Genomic DNA, 18,939 nt, shown 5'->3' with positions numbered 1-18,939 from the left:
AACATTTTAAAATGTACAAAAATCATTTTTTTATAAAAAGAATTTCAAAGAAATAAGTGATTATTCTGCTTTAACATTTAGTGGAGTTTTGTGGAATTTTTTGAGCTTCTTTTATTGTATTTGTTGTGTTTTATTTGCATTTTAATTGTTGGAAAACCACACCCCCTAAAACTTGCAGAAACAGCAATCAAAACTGGTTTAACCCCAACCAAACAAACTTGGAACACTTTTTTTAAGGGTGAGTTATTGAAAAATAATTACGCTTTAATTCTTCGGAAAAACACCATAAAGTAGGTGTTTATTAATAATTATTGTTATATAACAAACTTAATTTATTTAAATTTATTCATTTAGCAGACACTTTTATCCAAAGTGACAAATGAGAGAGCAGTGAAATCTTAATAAATCACATGGTTCTTAAAATGTATATCTCTGCAGCTTTGCGTTTTGGACTTTCACGCTAAAGTTTGTCGTTAGAGGATTCAAAAAATAACTTTAATTTCACAAAGAAAAACAATTCTTGAAGACTAATCTGTATTTAATGCTAATGCCCATTAAGTATGCTGAATACTTTAAAATGTAATACAGTATAATGTGGCAGGTGAAAAAGTGGTCAAACTAAAGCTCCATGAAATTGAACTTCGTGCTTTTTGTGTATGTGATGGTGAGGGAACTCCAGCTGAGATGACATCTGAAGTATTCATATTCTCATGAAAAGAGTTTAGTATGCATAAGATTGACGAATCAGACATGACATGACAGAACCGTGTTTAAGGTGGAATAAGACTATACAAAGTTGAAAAAGGGAAGGGCGACCAATTGCCATCTGCCCTGGCCTCAGGAAATCTCCATATACAATGTGCATTTATTTGTGTGTGTTGCCTTTACAGTGACTCATGTTTTAGACTAAAATTCGGCCAAGCACTTGAACATCTGAGTAATTTTGTAAGTGGATGCCACCCAGTGTAACTCAACACTTGAAAGTATTGTGACAAAAGACAATTAAAAGTGTGGCCGTTGAATGATTTAAATAAAAAATATATGTTGTATGTTCAAATTAACCAACATGAGCAGTTTGAGAGAGATGTGAAGTTAGAAGAAATGCTAGTTTTGCCAAGTGGTTGTTAAAGTGATTTTAGAAGGCTATTCTGGCTGGTTGCTATAGGCATTCAGGGTGGTGGACTAAGCATTGGTAGGTGGTGGCCGGGACGTTATTTGGGGATTGCTAAGAGTTTTAAGGTAGTGGTTAGGATGTCCTGGGTAGTTTCTACAGCACTCCTATACAGTGGGCAGTTGCTGGGGTGTTGAAGATGATTGGTACGGGGTTGTTAAGAGGTTGCTAGGGGGTTCTGGCTGGTTGTTACTGCTAGGATGACTTGCTGGGGTGAGTTCCCAAGGTTAAGTATATGTTTAACTTTGAACAGTTTGACAGAGTTTAGAATTGTGAACATTCCAAGCCAAACTCCAAACTTTTTATCTATGTCCCTCTCAACAGTTTAGGGTCACTCGACTGAAAAGCTTCTCATAATCTTAAAAATCTTTTAATCTGAAGGTGTATTCTTATACTTATATGATTGAAATTGGTTCCATAGGCAAAAGTTTATTTGCATAATAGCAATAATATTTTTTATTTGAAAAGTACATTATTATTATAATTAATAAAAAATACATTATAAATTACTTAACAGAATGATAAAAAAGCAGCCAAGAAGAACGCAGCAAAGATGGGAATAATGTTTAAAACGTATCTCAGGGTGAGACCTCAAGAAACTGTCTTATAAAAAGATAACTTTTTTTCTAATTCAAGGCAAAAGGTGCCTACATTGAAGAAAATAAATATACACATTTTAATGAAATATTCTTTAAACATAATTCCCAGTTAAATTTGTGTTATTCCATTGTTTTGAGTTTACTTTACTGTAAAATTGATCCTAACCTGACCTTGAACGGCTGGATACAGCACACTAAATAGACAAGATATCTCTAGTTTGGCTAAGAGGAATTTCATTAGGAAGTTCTTGTTTTAGGTTAGGTATTCTAAAAACCTAACCCAAGTTTATATGTTGAGTTGGTTTCATAAATCTATTGGTATTAAAAAGTCAAACATGCTTAATTTGTGATTATCTCCGAGAGCATTTTCTGTGGTATTGAATACTTGGGAGACACCTGTGGTTTAGTATATTCACTCCCTCAAATGACCCTTCATCATCACACCTACATCTTCAGACTCACCCATTTTAATTCTCTCTCTGTCTGAGACAAAGTCTGTTTCTGTCTGATACATACTGTAATCACACAAACCCCTCCCTTAATACTTGAGGTTTGGTAACCAGAAAGGTAAACGTGAGTGCGTACATACAGTACATACTGTATACAGTCGAGATTTAATGAGATAGGGGCGTTGTCACTGAAAATACTATAACTTCATCCGTCTCTTTGACATCTGTCAGATTTAACCAAGCAAATTACAGGAGCACAGCGCTTTAAATTGAACGCAAATAGAGAAAATATTTTTCTGCACTGGAAATATTCGCCAAACCCTGCTAATAAGAGGTGAGTAATAGCTAAAGAAAACCTTTAATTTGTGTAGCTACAAATATTTTGTAATCTTTGTCATATGAGAAGCGATGAAGATATTAGTCATGACATGACCTCTGTGGGAGATTGTGTGATGTTGCTGATGCTTAGAAAAAGATCTTATCTTAATGCAAAATAACTTTGGCATCTTTCGATTTGACGTTGCATAAACATAATTCAACCTTGAAATGACGTAGGCCCGGTTTCACAGACACGGCTTAGCTTAAGCCAGGACTATACCTTAGTTGAATTAAGATATTTATGTCGCTTTTATAAAAATGCCTTAGAATAATATATTACTGGTCTGCATCTTAAGACAAAACAATGGCACTGATGTATTTTAAGATATTTCTGGGCAAGTTATATTCAGTTAAGACAGGTCACACATTCATTTTAGTCTAGGACTCGCCTTAAGCCTTGTCTGTGAAACCGGGCCTAAATGTTGTATTATATTAAGTAGAATTTAATGAGTCTAATTTAAAAAAGTGGATCATTTTAATTTAATAATAATAAATATACCAGCAATGATTTTTATGAATTTAAGCCATTTAAGATCGAAGCGTGCAGCACATCATATCATTTGATATAGGCTAGGCTAAGTTAAAAATGTAACTATGGCAAAAATAGATCGATGACTGAACAAGCTACAGTATCTATATAAAAATACACAACAGTTAAAAAACATCTTTACACAGTAAACAAAATATATGTATAAACAAGCACAGACACAAATATATACACTCCGTTAAAATAGGGCACAATATACTGTATTTATATGAAGGAATTTTCCGTATTCATTTTTACAGTTGTTTAACCTGCATTTTACATTTTGCACTGCATTAAATTACATTTTAGCATTAACGGAAATGTCAGTAAAATAAAGGAAAATGTACTGGTAATCCGTTGTTTTACGTTTTTTTTTTACAGTGTAGCCTACCATAATTATGTTGTGCAAGTTGTAAGTTGTGTTAAAAGTAAATATATATTTTACATAGTGTTATCGTACTGCAAAATGGAAAGCTTTTAGGCAGTTTTAAATTGACAAAACTACACAAGACACGCGGTGACATGCCACAGCTTTCGGCTTCTCGCGTTGCTAAGCGACGGAACAACAACCGCTGTAAACGGACGCATACGTCACATGATGTGCGTGTCAGCGCGCACCTTCACTCGGACTCGGACAATCGGACCATCGGTGCACTGTTCAACCTTTGAATCTCTACGGAATGGATCCCAGTTATACTTTGGGGTGATTATACTATACGACCTGAACATGCTTAAGAGTCGCCCATACTGTAGAAACACAGTACAAAAGCTTCCTTTCGATCTTTCATGAATTTTACCTGGATCAGGTAACCTATGACTCATCCGCACACTCCGCCCACTGAAACACCCACCTGCGAAAAAAGACGCTCAGATCAGAGCGATCGTCAGTGCAATACTGCACCGCCTTACAAGCTCCAACAGCACTGAGTAACTCGATACGCGATTATTGTATCACATCGCTGGGATCTAGCGTTTCTTTCGCGTTTTGCTGGGACTGTTAACTTTGTTTTCTTAGTGTGACTCGTCCCATCATGAGTGCGAGTATGACCTCCGAAAACGTCTTTCATTCGGCGCTGCAGCCCAATATGACCGTCAGTACTTACGCGGTACCGTCCGAGAACGAGCTCGCGCACGGCGGGACTCACGCAAAGGACGAGGCCAGATTTAAGCGCGTCCACCAGCAGGTGTCCATGAGACTGGCGGAGAAATCCACGCTTCCGCGGCAGAACGGCTCTACTTCACAATACGCAGCTTCAGGTGTGTCACGGCGCTCTTTGAACCTTTCTGTTCCTTTTTCAAAGGCCTGTTCGATTATTGTAATGAAGCTACAATAACACTTAAGCCTTTAAATGATGACTCATCTGTCGAGCTATTCAATGTCTCCCATATCAGCTAATCGTTTTTTTTCTTTTGCGCTGTGGTTTCATGTGTAACATGATCTGGGCTGACTTTCATCCTTATTAAACTTTTGGGAAAGTTTTGCGATTTACGTCCGAATGACTTGATTAAATATTAAAGCAAATGAAAACAAATGCATTATTAGTGCATTCACACTGGCAGGCTGTTGCATGTTGTTTACACTTAACTTGTACGTGAATGTTTTTGCAAATTCAAGTCAAAACAGCCTGCAGCAAAATCTTGTGGTCACATGACTTCTGTAACTGAATATACGATTATAATTTACAGACACCAGTTGTCAAAAGTTCAGAGTCAAACTATTCTGCTTTAAAAGCTTATGTTTAAATACATACCTGTTACTTTTAAAACACTGTAATGGATCATTGAAACTGCTCAAGACTGTTTTTGAAAGTGGATTTTTCATGAAAGTAACTCATAACACATACATTGCATTAAATAGGACTATTTATCATAATTATATAATAAAAAGTAGTTTCAATTAGGTTTCATTAAAAGTTTTGTGTCTAAACTTGTGACTGATAGTGTGTCATATGTAATTTATGTTAACAAAAGATTTCAAAAAGCTACCTTTGTTATAACTGAGAATAAGAAGCGGGGTTGGTATTTGTAGTATGTAGATTTGACACTTTTTCTTGAACATTATGCATTGTGGTTTCAACAAAGTGAATCATTATGCATGAAATCTCTATAGATTTTGAATTTGTCATTGATTTGTATCGATTAGAACTGAGATTTGCAACACATTATATTAAAAAAAAAGATGAAGAATTGGTACTGGCAAAATATAAAGACATAAAAATACATGCGTACTTGTTGCGGTTTGTTTGAATAATTGTAATTTGTGTGATCTCTATTGTTGCTGAGCATCTACAGAGAGTGAAAGATGTGACACACCCCAGAGGAAAAAGTGCTTAGCATTTCACAAAAGGAATGTATGAGGGTGTCAATCACTTCGCTGTCAATATCAACTAGAAACTAGCGCATTCATTTCTACCTTGTTTAATAGACTAGTTTAGGTTTCTAAGCACTATTTGTTGTATTTCCCAACTGTAGGCTGCACCTCAAATCTGTCTAAATATAATAAACACGTGTGCCAGAATTGTATTATTCATTTATGTGTACTTTCCATTGAAAGTAGCTACTGAAGATTTTTAGGGATTTGTTTTTGATCTGATCAGTTGAATTCACAATTCAGGGTGAATCGTTGTGCATATGGTCGAGTTTAACCGGACCCCTTGTTTATGAGCTCTACCTGTGTTTTGGCAAGTCAGAACAACCCTGCGTCTTCATGTTACTGGCCTAAAGGCATCCCAGAGACGTGTTACTTCTGAAAACTAAATCAGACATACCAGGCATAAGTTACAGGTGTGAGAACATAGGGCGTACAGTCTGTTTTTGCGTCGAATGTCCTAAACGAAAAACGTTCAATTCTCACAATAACCAGCGTTTTTAAGACTAGTTTCTTATAAGCTGAAATCCACTAATCTTAAACAGTATGACAGAGCAGGGCGAGGCAGGGCTTGAAGTGTGCGTGTTTTTTTATTTTTTGGGTAGGGCGTTTGGGAGTGGCATCAAATGCAGCCATCAAACCGGTTCTGTGCTTTCACTGGCTGTTGTCTGTTGACTCTACACTTATGAAAGCTCACGCCACACCCTGATTCACACTCACACATGTGTATGTGCTTGCCCACGGCACGGACGCGAACATGTGTCTGACTAAAGAAGTCAGTGGATGTTAACATTACCCGCTCTTTGCAGCTAAGCCTTTGTTAAACTGTAGAAAACTTGCATTGCAGTAACTGCAGTACCTCTTCGGGTTGCCACATACTTGCGATGTCATCGAGGACACATGCCGAGCATACTGACTAAACTGTTACTTACCTGACGACTTCACAGGGCACTAAATCATTCGCTTATCACCTGAACTTTTCTTGCCCGTTTCCCACCGCTAGCAACTTACGCTGACTGTTGCTTTTTCCATTTAGCTGTATTGGTTAGTTTACATACAAACCTACAAAGGTATTATAAACCTGACAAAAGAATGACAGAAAGAGGTTTATCGTTTTGGTTGAGTTGTTTTGTCGAACAACAAACATGCATGTTTATGGGATTTTTTTATATTGTTTTGTGAAATAATAAACATAAATGTTTGTTTATAATACTAAGCTTTTATTTATTTATTTATTTTGTGAAACGGGTGTAAATTCTGCACAGCGTTTATGTTTCCGTTGTTACTGAAATGTTGTTGTGTGTTATGTGAATTTTGTTTTTGAAAAGATAAAAACAAAAGACCTGAGGGCTAGAATTGTTAATGAAAAGTCTTTTTTCAAAAAAGAAATATTTTTAATAAAAAATGATAATAAATAATAAAAGATCATTTTTATTTTAGTCTCTGGGAGTAAATTCAACAGTTCAACCGAGTTTCATATTCTAAATTAAAATACATTGTAGTTGGGACAGAAACTAACTGAAAGTTCATTTGAAGAAATGATTCTATTGCAGCGTCAGTGATCTGTTTAAAGGTCATCCATGTCATTTACATGCATTTTATATTTGTATAAATTCCTAATGTGTTTTTTTTCTTCTTTTTCTAGAGTCTGGGAATTATTCAACAATGACAAAATATCAGACACAAAACTTTACCCCAACTTTTAGTTCAAAATCATATGCCTATTCTGCTGGAAGACCAATGATGGTAAAATTCTTTCTTTCTGTTTTTCTGCTTTATTATTTTAAGATTACTTCTACCATTTTATATATTAACAAGTCTATTAGATAAATGGTTGGTTTAACTTTATGAAAATTATGATGATGAGTAGCGTATGCAACACTGAGGCGTACTAAACACTTCCTCTAACTATCATTGAGCGGGAAAACGAAGGGCCCGACCCCTTATTGACGCCATTGGTTGAATCAGTATTGCTGTGTTGGTGTGAATGGAATTCTCAAACAAACAAAGCATGTTTTAATAGCGCTTCAGTGTGAACACTTTTGGGGGAAACAAACTACGATTGGCTTATTTATAGTTTGTTGTCTGTGCATATTACGTTGGAATATGTAAAAGTATTTCAACATAGAAAAAACTGACACACTTTATCTTTAATAAATTATTTTGCCGTGAATGTATGGCTGACTGTCTAGTCCAAGTAGTGTGATAGAAATAAATAATGAAGATTGTGCTTGTTAAGTGTGATATTTCACAAGTCAGCTCTACCCATCAACCCCCTGTGAAAAGTCAGTATACAAATGACAAATTCAAGAGTAACTTTCTTGTGGAGTGACACTGTTGAAAGTTTCATGAGATTAGAGGTTTCTTTATTAATTTCCCACCAACTTGCTCTTTTCCTCTAGTCCCAACGTCCATCGCAGTACTCCAGTGGCGGTTACTCGTCTCGTTCCGCCGTCGATTTTGCCCCCAAAACTAAAATGAGCTGTTCGGCTCGACATGGTGGTGGTGGTGGGGGAGGGGCCTACTACCAAGAAGAGCACATCGGCGGCGGTTACCAGGGAGGTGGTTTCCAGGGTGGCAGTTTCCACGGAGGTGGTTTCCAGGGTGGCCCGATTCAACAGCAGCAGGTCAGCACAATAACTCGTTCCTTCGGCCGCATGGCGACAGACCCTGAGAGCGCCTCGGTGCACTCCATGCGCTTGGCAAGCATGCCCCGCCAGCCTTATTCTGCCATGATGGCACAGGACGACAGCGACGGGAGCGGTTCCGAACGCGACGCCGGCTTTGCGCGTCAGGCTTCCGTCCACAGCATGAGCAACGGCTACGTCGCCAGCACCTACCCACGTCATTCCATGTACTCCACCACTAGAGCGAACGGATACGAAGGTGGACAGCAGCAGGTCAGTTCCATGACGTTACCGGCCATGAAGGGGTCCCTCAGCAGGACACTCTCGAGTAGCGGGGGAGGCGGCACCGTGGAACAGGAGGTCTACGTTCGCCAGCAGTCTTTCAAAGGCCCCGCCTTCCGCACCATCAGCCGAATCAACAATCGTCAACAGGTGCGCGGGGCTGCCGTCTCTTCTACCGGAAGCATGTATGGAAGCAGCGCTGGACAGTTCAGCGGTTCCCAGACCAACCTGGCCATGTCGCAAGGAAGACTGTCACGTGCTGGCTCTGTGAGGAGTATGCACAGTGTTGGGAGGGGCATGGACGTGTACGATGGCATGGATATGGTCGACGGAATGGGACACCTTAGCGGGTAAGAGCGCATGCGCTGACTCACAAGTGCATCCTTGGGCTGGGTGGTATGGCGGTTCCCGCTAATACAGTTTTATGTTAATTACATGTACTGTAAGAGCGATGGAAAAATGCAGAGTTATATAAAAATACAGTGCGACACGAGGGCCACACGACTTATAACACATGAAGAAAATCTTGTTTTCTTCTGTTTTCTTTTTTGTTTCTTTACAGACACCAAGCAAACATTTTCAAACTTATTATCTTTTGAATCATTCAAGTCTGTTTTGAAACGATTTTTGTCTGTTTTATGTGTTTTGTTTGCAGCTCAAATAAGCATAAGTACATAATGTGAAGTTATCTGTTGGTTGCACTTTATTTTACAGTACGTGTACCTAAAGTGTACATACAGTGTACTTACCTAAGAAAGAACTGGGTAGTATAACTGGGTAGTAGGTAACTACATGGTATACGTTTAGGTTCAGGGTTAGTACCTAGTTATTATATTTACTGTAATAAGTACACAGTATGTTCATGGGAAACAGGACTGTAAAATAAAGTGCTACCAAAATGTTGTAGGATCCAGTACCACATGGTTTTTTAAAACATAAATACATAAAAATGTATATTATATACTGTAGGTATTTATATATTATATAAATGGTTAGTTAACAAATAAATGTGCCCATGTTGAGACAGCAAAGATTTTGGAAACAAACTGTTAATAATATATTATTTTATATTATTAATATTTATATGTATTATATAAAATAGCATAGGAGATTTATCTTGATTGTTCGTTTTTTTTCCCTAAATTTTTGCTGTCACACCATAGCACATACTGTATGTGCAGCTTATTTGTCAACTACCCAAATACATAATATATATTTATATAATTTATAAATACATCATATTATAAATATATAAAATATTAATATATCACAATACTACCATTATTTGTCATATAAAATTGCTCATACTGTGATTAGACTTTGTTCATACTGCCCAGCCCTGATATACTGTACTAATTTATTATCAATACATTATAACTAAATCTGGAAATCGTGTCTTACAGTAATAGTTCACCCACAAATGAATAATTCTGTCATCATTTACTCACCCTCATAAAGGCAGATAAGAAAAAAAGATATTTTGAAGGAAGTTGTTTACCGACTGCTGGCCAGTGCTGACCCCTATTCACTTCTGTTGTATGGACACAAAACCAATGCAAGTGAATGGGGGCCTGTAAACAACTTTCTTTATAATATCTTCTTTTGTGTTCTGCGGAAGAAAGTCATACAGGTTTGAAATGACAAAAGGGTGAGTAAATGATGACAGAATTTGTATTTTCTTGTGGGAATTATCACTTAAATTAAATCAAAAGTAGTATGTTCGCAGCACTGGTGTAAAACAGGTCACTCGGAACCAATAAGCCTTGTTGTGTATGAAAATCCCTTATCCCTTATGAAAATAAGCCATGCTTTAACTATGAAGAGCTTGGTTCCAAAATGAGATAACTCCGTTTAAAATTTTTTTCAAAAATCATGTTTTTTATTATGTTTTCATGTTTTTATTGTGTTTTATTGTATTAGTGAGCTGTATTTTTTGAATTATTGTGGCTTAAATCTAAACAAACCAACTGCAGTTTGATTGATATTAATTGGAATGCACAATAAAAAAACATGATTTTTGAATTTTTTTTTAATCGGAGTTATCTCATTTTGGAGCCAAACTCTTCTATTGTTATCATATTTTTTGTGTTTTACGTGTAGTAAACCCATAAGGACCACAAATAAACCATGATTAATTTTCCTAAGGGGCACCATGTTTTTCAAAATAAACCCTGCTTATTACTGTTAGCAGATTAGCATGTTTGGTATTTTGGTGAGAGTAGCCTGTTAGCTTAACACTTAACGTGTTTCTGAGCGTGCAGATATGGATAACAGTGATTATCTGCAGAAGGAGTCGACCTTTGAACCATGAAATTATTCATTCTTAGTTTTAACAGCCTGTCGGTACACCCACATTTAGCTTATCTTTCCCTCTTGCTGGTAATATATTTGCGTGCAATAGAGTGTGTTTGATGTTGCCCAGCCCTGTGTGTAAAAAGTGAAGAGGTAGTCTGTTCTGCAGGCACACCTAAACCAGTCCAGCCACCTCGCACTACACACACCCTGGGAAAGAAACACCCTTCATAGCACCACAGCAGCACAAACATGCACAGGGAGGAATGTCCGCAAAACTGCTTTAAAGTCAATATGTTGACTTTTGAAGAACTATTAGGTGAAGTCTGAACTTGTTATGTAAGAGGTTCACAACTGAACTGAACTTCAGAATATCAAGTTATTATCGTACACAAACACTATCATTTATACAGCACTAAGAAACATGTATTAAACATTTGCGTTTTGTCATTTCTAATAAAAAACAAATCTTTCCTGTTTAGACTCGACAGCCTGGACATGCCTACTGCCATAAACTATCTTGATCAGGCCGATCCTGAACTTCAGATGCTGGGAGCTGCCTACATCCAGCACGAGTGTTACCATAGCAAAGACTCAAAGAAAGCTGTATGTAATTCATGTGTTTTTATCTAAAGAAATATTCACCGGCTTTATTAGAAAACGTGCTTTTCAAGTGGATGACACTGAAGCATATGAACGCTTTCTACGGTAGGTGTACCAGATGAAGGGAATTCCTCGTCTAGTGCAGCTGTTTAACTGCGGCAATGAGGAGGTGCAGCGCTACGCCACCGGTGCCACCAGGAACCTCATCTATGAGAACATGGAAAACAAAGGGGCTCTCATTGAATCTGGTGGCATTCCCAAACTTGTAGAGGCTCTCCAAGAGCCAGATGATGAGCTGCGCAAGAACATCACAGGTGAGCATCGTGGTAACGTTACCTTGTTTACCTTTTTGTGTTTCTCTTAAAGGAAATTCTCTCATAATTTATTCACCTTCATGTCATTTCAAAACTGAATGACTTGGTTTACTTTGCAGAACACAAAAGATATTTTGAGAAATATTGGTACCGACCAACACTGACTCCTATTGACTTCCATTGTATGGACACAAAACCACTGAGACATTTTCTCAAAATATCTTCTTTTGTGTTGCACAGAAGAAAAAGTCATATGCGTGTTTTGAATGACAACAGGGTGAATAAACGATGAGAGATTTATTTTTGGGTGACTATCCCTATGAAAAGGATCCCTTTAATTCTTTTAAATGAATAGCTTTTTGCTTCTCAATGTTATTTAACCAAATGCCCTCATAATTGAACTCAATATAATTTACATCTATCCTTGAAGTAAATGTGATTTCTTGGTCCTTGAAATAACGTTCCATTTTTATGCATACATGTAGTAAAAGATGAATGATTAACTTGAGGTGAAAACAACGTAATAAAGCGTTCAGATAAGGTTCATACAAAGAGCGTTTTACAGGGGAGAGGATCGATTCTCATATTGACGTTAGCATGTTGCTAAGCTAATATTACTTCATATGCTAAAAGTAGAATACACAGCACGTCAAAAACCAACAATCTACTAATTGTTTGTATTTTTGAATCATCTAATACAATAAAGTGTAAAAATATGATTAACTTGCGTATGTAGTATCAAATCATATGTTTGTGTTCAGTCAACCTTTCACACAGTCCTCCATCTTGGAATAATTTGAATCAGTTTTTAACAGTGCATTCTGGGATTGGCCTTGCTGAAGAATTTGGCCTAAATGATGTGTCTTTTGAATCGGTTGCTTTTTAAATGCCAGGAAATTGCATATGAATGTGTTTTAGATGTAAGTGTCTAAAAGGCTCTATAAAGGGCGTTGGCCGTTCTCTTAGAATTGCATCAGACAACATTAATTATTACTCAACGTTGTCTCGACTTGTGCAGAAGAATGATAGGACTTTTTTGGTGGGGGGCTGCGAGTCAGGTTGAACTCAGTCCGAACAGCTCGCTGCATGTCTGGATATGCACAAACTCCAATAAACATCTCACCTGTGAGAATCGCGAAAGTTTTAAAGATGACACAAGGGTTCTCATAAAAATTGAGGAGGTCCGATTGTGAAATTCCATTTACAAACTTTGTAGCAAATTTTTTTTTAAATTTTACTTGAGAAGCAGAATTGCATAGAATGTTATGATTTGTTTTCAGAGAATAGATCAATTTACTTTATTACGAAAATAATTGATTAAAGTGTCCACGGGAAATCATTTCTGTGTGTATAGTAATTTCTGTATTCTGATTTCTTTTTCCCACCAATTCTCTGGGCTGTTGTTTTCTCGTTCTTATCTTTATTCAAATTTTTATCTATTTCCCATGCTACTTTCCCATGCCCTCTTCTCTTCCCCGTTCCCTTTATCTCCCTCCTCTCTCGTTCCCTGTAGGTATCCTATGGAATCTCTCGTCTAAGGATAACCTGAAAGAGAAATTGGCGCGGGAAGCTCTTCCTGAATTGACAGAGAAGATACTAATTCCCCTCTCGGGCAGCAGAGAACAGGACTTTGTTGAACTGAGCCCCTCAGAGACAGACATCTTCTTCAACACCACTGGATGCCTCAGGTAAACGCACACGTGCACACACACAGACACATTTTTTGAGTTCCTCCGTATGTGTTCTTTTTCCTACATTAACTTTATTACATATTAAGAATTCCCAATGGAAATATTTTGGCCGAGTCTAAAGTATGTGTGAGGTTTTATTGTATTAATAAGAAAATAACGTGGGTATCCCCCAAATGTGCATTATTGTAAATGTGCGTCAACAGTGAACAAAAAAAAAGTCTATTTATAAATAACAGGCACTGATAAAACCTGTTCGTTGTTATTTCATGTTACATAATTTCACTAAATGGAGCATTTTAATGTTAAAACATAGATCCTTAAGGTACAGAGTTCCCATTTTATTTTATTGCAGTACCCGTGAGAATCCATTAAAGTTCATAGAAATAAAAAAGGGTGTAGAAGTCTAGACGAGTATTTAATGACGCAAATTCAGAGTATAAATTTGCCTAAAATGAAAATCATGAGAAAACTGTGCACAATGCATAAAATCTTATTTTGGCTTCATTTTCTTTATGCGAAAAAGAAAAAACAGGGTTTTTTTGCACAATTCATGCTTGTATATTTATCATTTGTATCTCTTTGAACAGGAACTTGAGCTCAGTGAGTGAGAGAACCAGACAGCAAATGAGGGAAACCAATGGCCTGGTGGAAGCTCTGGTTGAATATGTTCAGAAGTGCACACTGGACACTAAAGTAGAGGAGAAGGTAATTGCGTGACATATTATTACAGGCTGCTTATCAGCCGAACCGCAAACGCTGTTTTAATGTCACACCATGCGTGTGTTTAAATGGCAATTCACGGGAACTTTCTTCTTTCAGGGTGTGGAGAATGCTGTGTGTGTTTTGAGGAATCTGTCCTTTCAGCTGTACAATGAGATTCCCCCGACAACACAAGCACGATTGGAGGGTCCCACTCGTTCTTCAGGTTCTTCAAAGGGCGAACCTATCGGCTGTTTCACCCCTCAGAGCAAGAAGGCCAAAGATGTGAGGAGCCACTTTTAAAATTTTTGAACTAGTTTAAAATGTCCTGCTTTTCCTAAACTCATTGCATTCTGGGATTTGTAGTTCAAACGACATTTCTTCTTGTTTTCAGAGGCAAAATCAGGACCTTACCACATTTGCAGAAGTGTCAAAGTTTCCGAAAGGTATGGAGTGGCTGTGGCACCCTCAGATCGTGGAATTGTATAACCAGGTGCTGAAGCGCTGTGAGATCAACAGCACGACACGAGAAGCGGCAGCCGGAGCCCTCCAGAACATCACTGCTGGAGACAAGAGGGTGAGATGTTCATTTCCTCTTAGTGGTACTGGCTTAAAGTACACTAGAAACAGCTTAGCAACTACCTACAACTCCATACCCTCTTGGAACTGCCAACTTGCCACTAAGTTACACCCTAGCAACCACTCTGTAAATGTCTAATAAGCCTCAAGGATAATACCATAGCAACAACCAAGCCAGAACTTGGGCCATCAATGGCCTTGCAACCATCCAGAATACCTTGGCAACTGCTTAGCAGTGCCCTAGCAACCACTCAGAACACCTTAGCAACACTCTAGGTATCATAAAAAGCATAGTAACTGCCCAGAATAATGCCTAGCAACAACTTAGCAACCATCCAGTTGAGCTATAATATTTTTCTTGTTTTCTTGTATTTTAATATTTTTATTATGTTAATTTTACGTTATTTTTAACTTTCGTACTACGTGCATTTGTAATTTTATTATTTATTTATTTATTTACGTTTCATATTGCTACATAAGTTGAATTTATTTTATTTCAGTTCTAGTCATACTTATTTTTTCTAGTTATTTTTGAATAAATTGTTTTTTTTATAAACCGTCTGATTAAAAATAAATCTCATTTTCACGCCTTTCTTTCTCTTAGTGGGCGTCCATCTTGAGTCGCATCGCGTTAGATCAGCACAGGATGTTGCCCACCGTCATTGATCTGTTGAAGACTGAAAACGACGCGGAACTCCGCTCTCTCACCGGCTTCCTCAGGAACCTCTCCCGCCACGCTAAAAACAAAGACGATATGGGTAAGCTTCCCTTCCGTCGCCCGGAGTCAGTCCCACATCTGTGGCGTGCAAGCATCTCATGACTCAATTTCTCGCTGTTTCAGCCACCAAAGTAGTCCAGCACTTGATTCCCAAGCTGCCCTCCGACGGACGCCAGAAGAACCCATCAAGCGACGTGGTGGTGAACATGTGCGGTGCTCTCAACAACCTAGTGACCAGCAGCAGTTTGGCAGCAAGAGATATCGCCTACTTCAATGGCTTAAGTAACTTGGTTGGCATCAGGAGCAATAATGATGGCAGGTAAAACTAAGAGTCATCCGACTAGACCAGAAATATTAACATGCAATTATATTATCTTTACACCAATGACGCATTTTTTTCCTATATTTGTCCAGTCCTGGCAAACTAAAAGCTGCCAAAGCTGCGGCGACGGTACTGAACAACATGTTCCAGTACAAGAAACTACACAAAGATTTCAAAAGTGTAAGTTTTGAATACATATTTAAGAAAAGGAACACTTTACATTGTATTTGTTAACATTAGTAAGCGCATTAGCTAACATGAACTAACAATGAGCAATATGGATATCTGTAAATTGCCTTGCATTTATAATGTGCCTATTGGTTCAAGTATTTTACTCCTAAAGAAATGAATAGCACCTTTTAAATGCGAGTAGTGTAGCGCCTATAGCTTTTCCTTTTTTAAAGTAAACATATTTTCATCCAACGAGAACGACCTCCTTTTTAGAACGTGTGTGCGTATTATTATTGCTGTTTTTACGTATTGCGAACCAGAAGGCCCGGTGTGTCATCTTTGAAATGAATTACTGTCATCCGCCCTTCCCTCCAGCCATTTTCCACTTTCACACACACATACGTATACACAGCAAACATTTCTACAATAAACAGAAAAATAACCCCCTGATGTACTGTATATAGTCGTATATGGGATAGTTTCCAAAACACACAATATACCAACAGATGAGGAATATACTGTATTTAGGTGTGTTAAAATGAGAAGCAGAAGTTTAGCCCCACATAGAGATGTAGCATTCAGGTGATTTCCTCGTGAGCATGTCCCGACACACCACAGCATGCCGAAGGTGAAGAACCGTGCTAGTGTAGAGCTGGGATTTAAGCCAGTGTGCTATCTGATATCAAGTATTACTTTGAAAGCTGAAGTGTGCCATTTTTTTGTTAAAAATACAGTATTTCCTCCTGATTCGCGGAAAATATGCTATCTTAATACAACTGTAAATGGAAATAAATATTGTGATTGCATTGAGTAGTTGATGTTACAACGAATGTGTGCCGGATTTAAAGCTAAAAGCAGTCCAAAAATGACAGAGTTGCAACATTTTTTACCTGCAAAAGTAGTGTATAAAAAGGCATTTGTAATCAGATTTTCTGAAAGGGAAACCTGTGTGAAAATAAATAATGATTTGCTTTTTTTTGCTTTGTTTTACAGAAAGGGTTTCAGAAACAAGACTTTGTAGAAATGCCCATGTAAAACAATCTCCAGCTGTGTGGCTAATACATCTATCATCCTTTTGAATTTTGAAGACATTTTATTAAAAACAATGGATAACAGCAGTTCGGCTACAGAAAATGGTCCTGGGAGGATTGAAAGACCAGCTCAACATGAAAACAAAAGTTGTGAAAAATGAAAATATGTACAAGACTTTATTGCCCGAACACACCTTACTTGTTTGCTGTTCTACTTGATAGCGATTTTTCCAAAAATCCTCAGGGATTTGCTTTGTATATCCTACTGTTGTGTTTTTACTGTCGGTCTCTCGTAGATTTACAGGAACACAGACTAGTCATGATAAGATCACTCATTTTGCTACTGTGCTTTTTTATATTGGTAGGAAAGACATTAAACAGGAAAATCGTAAACAGAAATTCTACTGGTTTTACACAATGATGGACAGATTGGTGCTGTTAGTCATAACAAATGTGCTAGATGTTTATAATCTGGGTTTGCTATAGTTCTGGTGCTTTGCATGTACAAATAAGCTTCGTAAGCAAAATGATATAGCATTATTTCATGTGCAAATAATGATAGTTTTAAAATGAATTGTATGAGAACGAATGTTTGAATGTATATGTTGTGTGATTGCATTAAACCCATAGTCTAACAGGGTCACGGGGTGCCATCCGTATTCCACAGAGTTGTCTTTATAGAAACATTGTCTGATAGAAAATACATTGGTGTAGTGAGATATAATTTGACACATTTATATGGATTTTTTAATGCAGTTCACAAAAGTGCAAAACAGAAGTGTTTATACTTGGCAGAAACAATGTGCACCTTTATATTTTCTTATGAGAGATCTATATCTTTGAGAGAATTAGAATGTCTTTTGTTTATAGATAGCGTTTGGTGCAATATGTGCATTAATTTGACAGTAAGCAACTTAACCCATATTAGTAGTGTTATTTTTTTGTATGATCTTTTTATTATGGTTATTAAATGTTGAATGTAAGGTGTGGGTTGGTATGTTTTTAGCTTATATTTAATCAGGTGTGTATGCGGCATAATGTTCTCAGACGGTTATGAATGATTTGTAATCTTTACATAGCTGTGACATGCCTTTACTGGATCAGAAATTAAACCGGCTGAGAGGTCTTCTGACCTTTAAGAATGCCTGGAATGTTTCCTCTAAATACTTTGATCATTTCCATTCTCAAACATCTTGTTTTTTATAACAAATGCATTGTACAATGAAATGTGTAAGTGTCATAGGTATAGGCCTATGTTCATATAAACAAAAAACAATAAAAAGCAAATAAATATATGTTGTCGGATTTTGTTGAGACAACATCCAAGCCTGCGATCTCTTAAAGGGACAGTACACCATGTGAAAACCTTCCTTATACTGCTTTGTAAAACAGATTACCACACTTGTTCATTTCAAACCAGTCTGTGTTTGAGTAAAGCTAGTAAATTGGTTCCTTTTACCGCACTTTTCTCCTGCGCTTTGTTCGTTGGCCCACCCTATTTACACACTTTCTGTTTTCGCATGAACAATCAGCTGCCACACCCTACTCCGAACCACTTTCTTAAGAGCCACCACAAATGCTAAGACATCTGCTAAATCACACTTCTGTGTGTAATAATATGGATTGATGACAACGGTTTTTTTTTTGTTGCTGTATATCCAAAATTCTATACGTTCTGACGACCTTCATGTCGCTCCGGGCGACGACTCGAGTAACTACAGTAGCCTATGTACCTCAGAGTAAATTATAGTAGCCTACATAACATCCACTTTCTATACGTCACACCCACAGCTAGGTGACAGATTGTTCCCTCCATAGTGTTGACTGATGGCAGTTTCTGGGAATAAGGGTCAGCAGTGTCATTTATCTTCTGCCTTTACCTTAAATAAGGCTCTTGTTCCCCTCCAAGCAGGTACTTGTACGATTGTCACTTGTAACAGTATATTTTCTGATAAATCCCATTTTGTCTTATTTTTGATGCCATATGTACTAAATGAAAGATTATACGTTGTGGGCGTTTTAATATTATTTTAAAAGTCCCATTTATTCATCTTTTACTATGCTGCCCTCTGCTGGTAGAGTTGGTCAGAATTCTGTGCAACCATTTTAAAGCTCCAAT

The 18,939-nt window shown here is 37.4% G+C and overlaps 1 protein-coding gene across 2 annotated transcripts; it reads left to right on the top strand.

Annotated features, from left to right (window-relative positions):
* The first annotated feature begins 2,437 nt into the window (after positions 1 to 2,437).
* On the top strand, positions 2,438 to 18,115 carry pkp3a (plakophilin 3a). Of its 2 annotated transcripts, none has more exons than XM_057329646.1 (13): positions 2,438 to 2,553; positions 7,137 to 7,237; positions 7,894 to 8,750; positions 11,175 to 11,298; positions 11,405 to 11,609; positions 13,123 to 13,297; positions 13,888 to 14,005; positions 14,120 to 14,284; positions 14,394 to 14,576; positions 15,183 to 15,336; positions 15,420 to 15,615; positions 15,711 to 15,798; positions 16,783 to 18,115. In XM_057329646.1, the coding sequence occupies exons 2-13, from the start codon at positions 7,157 to 7,159 to the stop codon at positions 16,822 to 16,824; spliced, it is 2,388 nt and encodes a 795-aa protein (XP_057185629.1). In that variant the 5' UTR covers positions 2,438 to 2,553; positions 7,137 to 7,156; the 3' UTR covers positions 16,825 to 18,115. The 2 variants fall into 2 exon arrangements, with proteins under 2 accessions (XP_057185629.1, XP_057185628.1); XM_057329645.1 differs by lacking the exon at positions 2,438 to 2,553 and adding an exon at positions 4,001 to 4,380.
* Positions 18,116 to 18,939: the final 824 nt, after the last annotated feature.

The sequence above is a fragment of the Triplophysa rosa genome, linkage group LG3 (genome assembly GCF_024868665.1).
Source record: "Triplophysa rosa linkage group LG3, Trosa_1v2, whole genome shotgun sequence".
Classification (NCBI taxonomy): domain Eukaryota; kingdom Metazoa; phylum Chordata; class Actinopteri; order Cypriniformes; family Nemacheilidae; genus Triplophysa; species Triplophysa rosa.
The sequence above is the reverse complement of the archived record's forward strand: the minus strand, read 5'-3'. Positions and strand labels throughout refer to the sequence as shown.

Bases quoted from the DNA above. Each gene is read 5' to 3' on its own strand.
- pkp3a (XM_057329645.1), top strand. From the start codon at position 4,155: ATGAGTGCGAGTATGACCTCCGAAAACGTCTTTCATTCGGCGCTGCAG. The intron at 13,298-13,887 runs GTAAACGCACAC...CTCTTTGAACAG, and splicing joins AACACCACTGGATGCCTCAG to GAACTTGAGCTCAGTGAGTG. The intron at 14,285-14,393 runs GTGAGGAGCCAC...TCTTGTTTTCAG, and splicing joins AGAGCAAGAAGGCCAAAGAT to AGGCAAAATCAGGACCTTAC.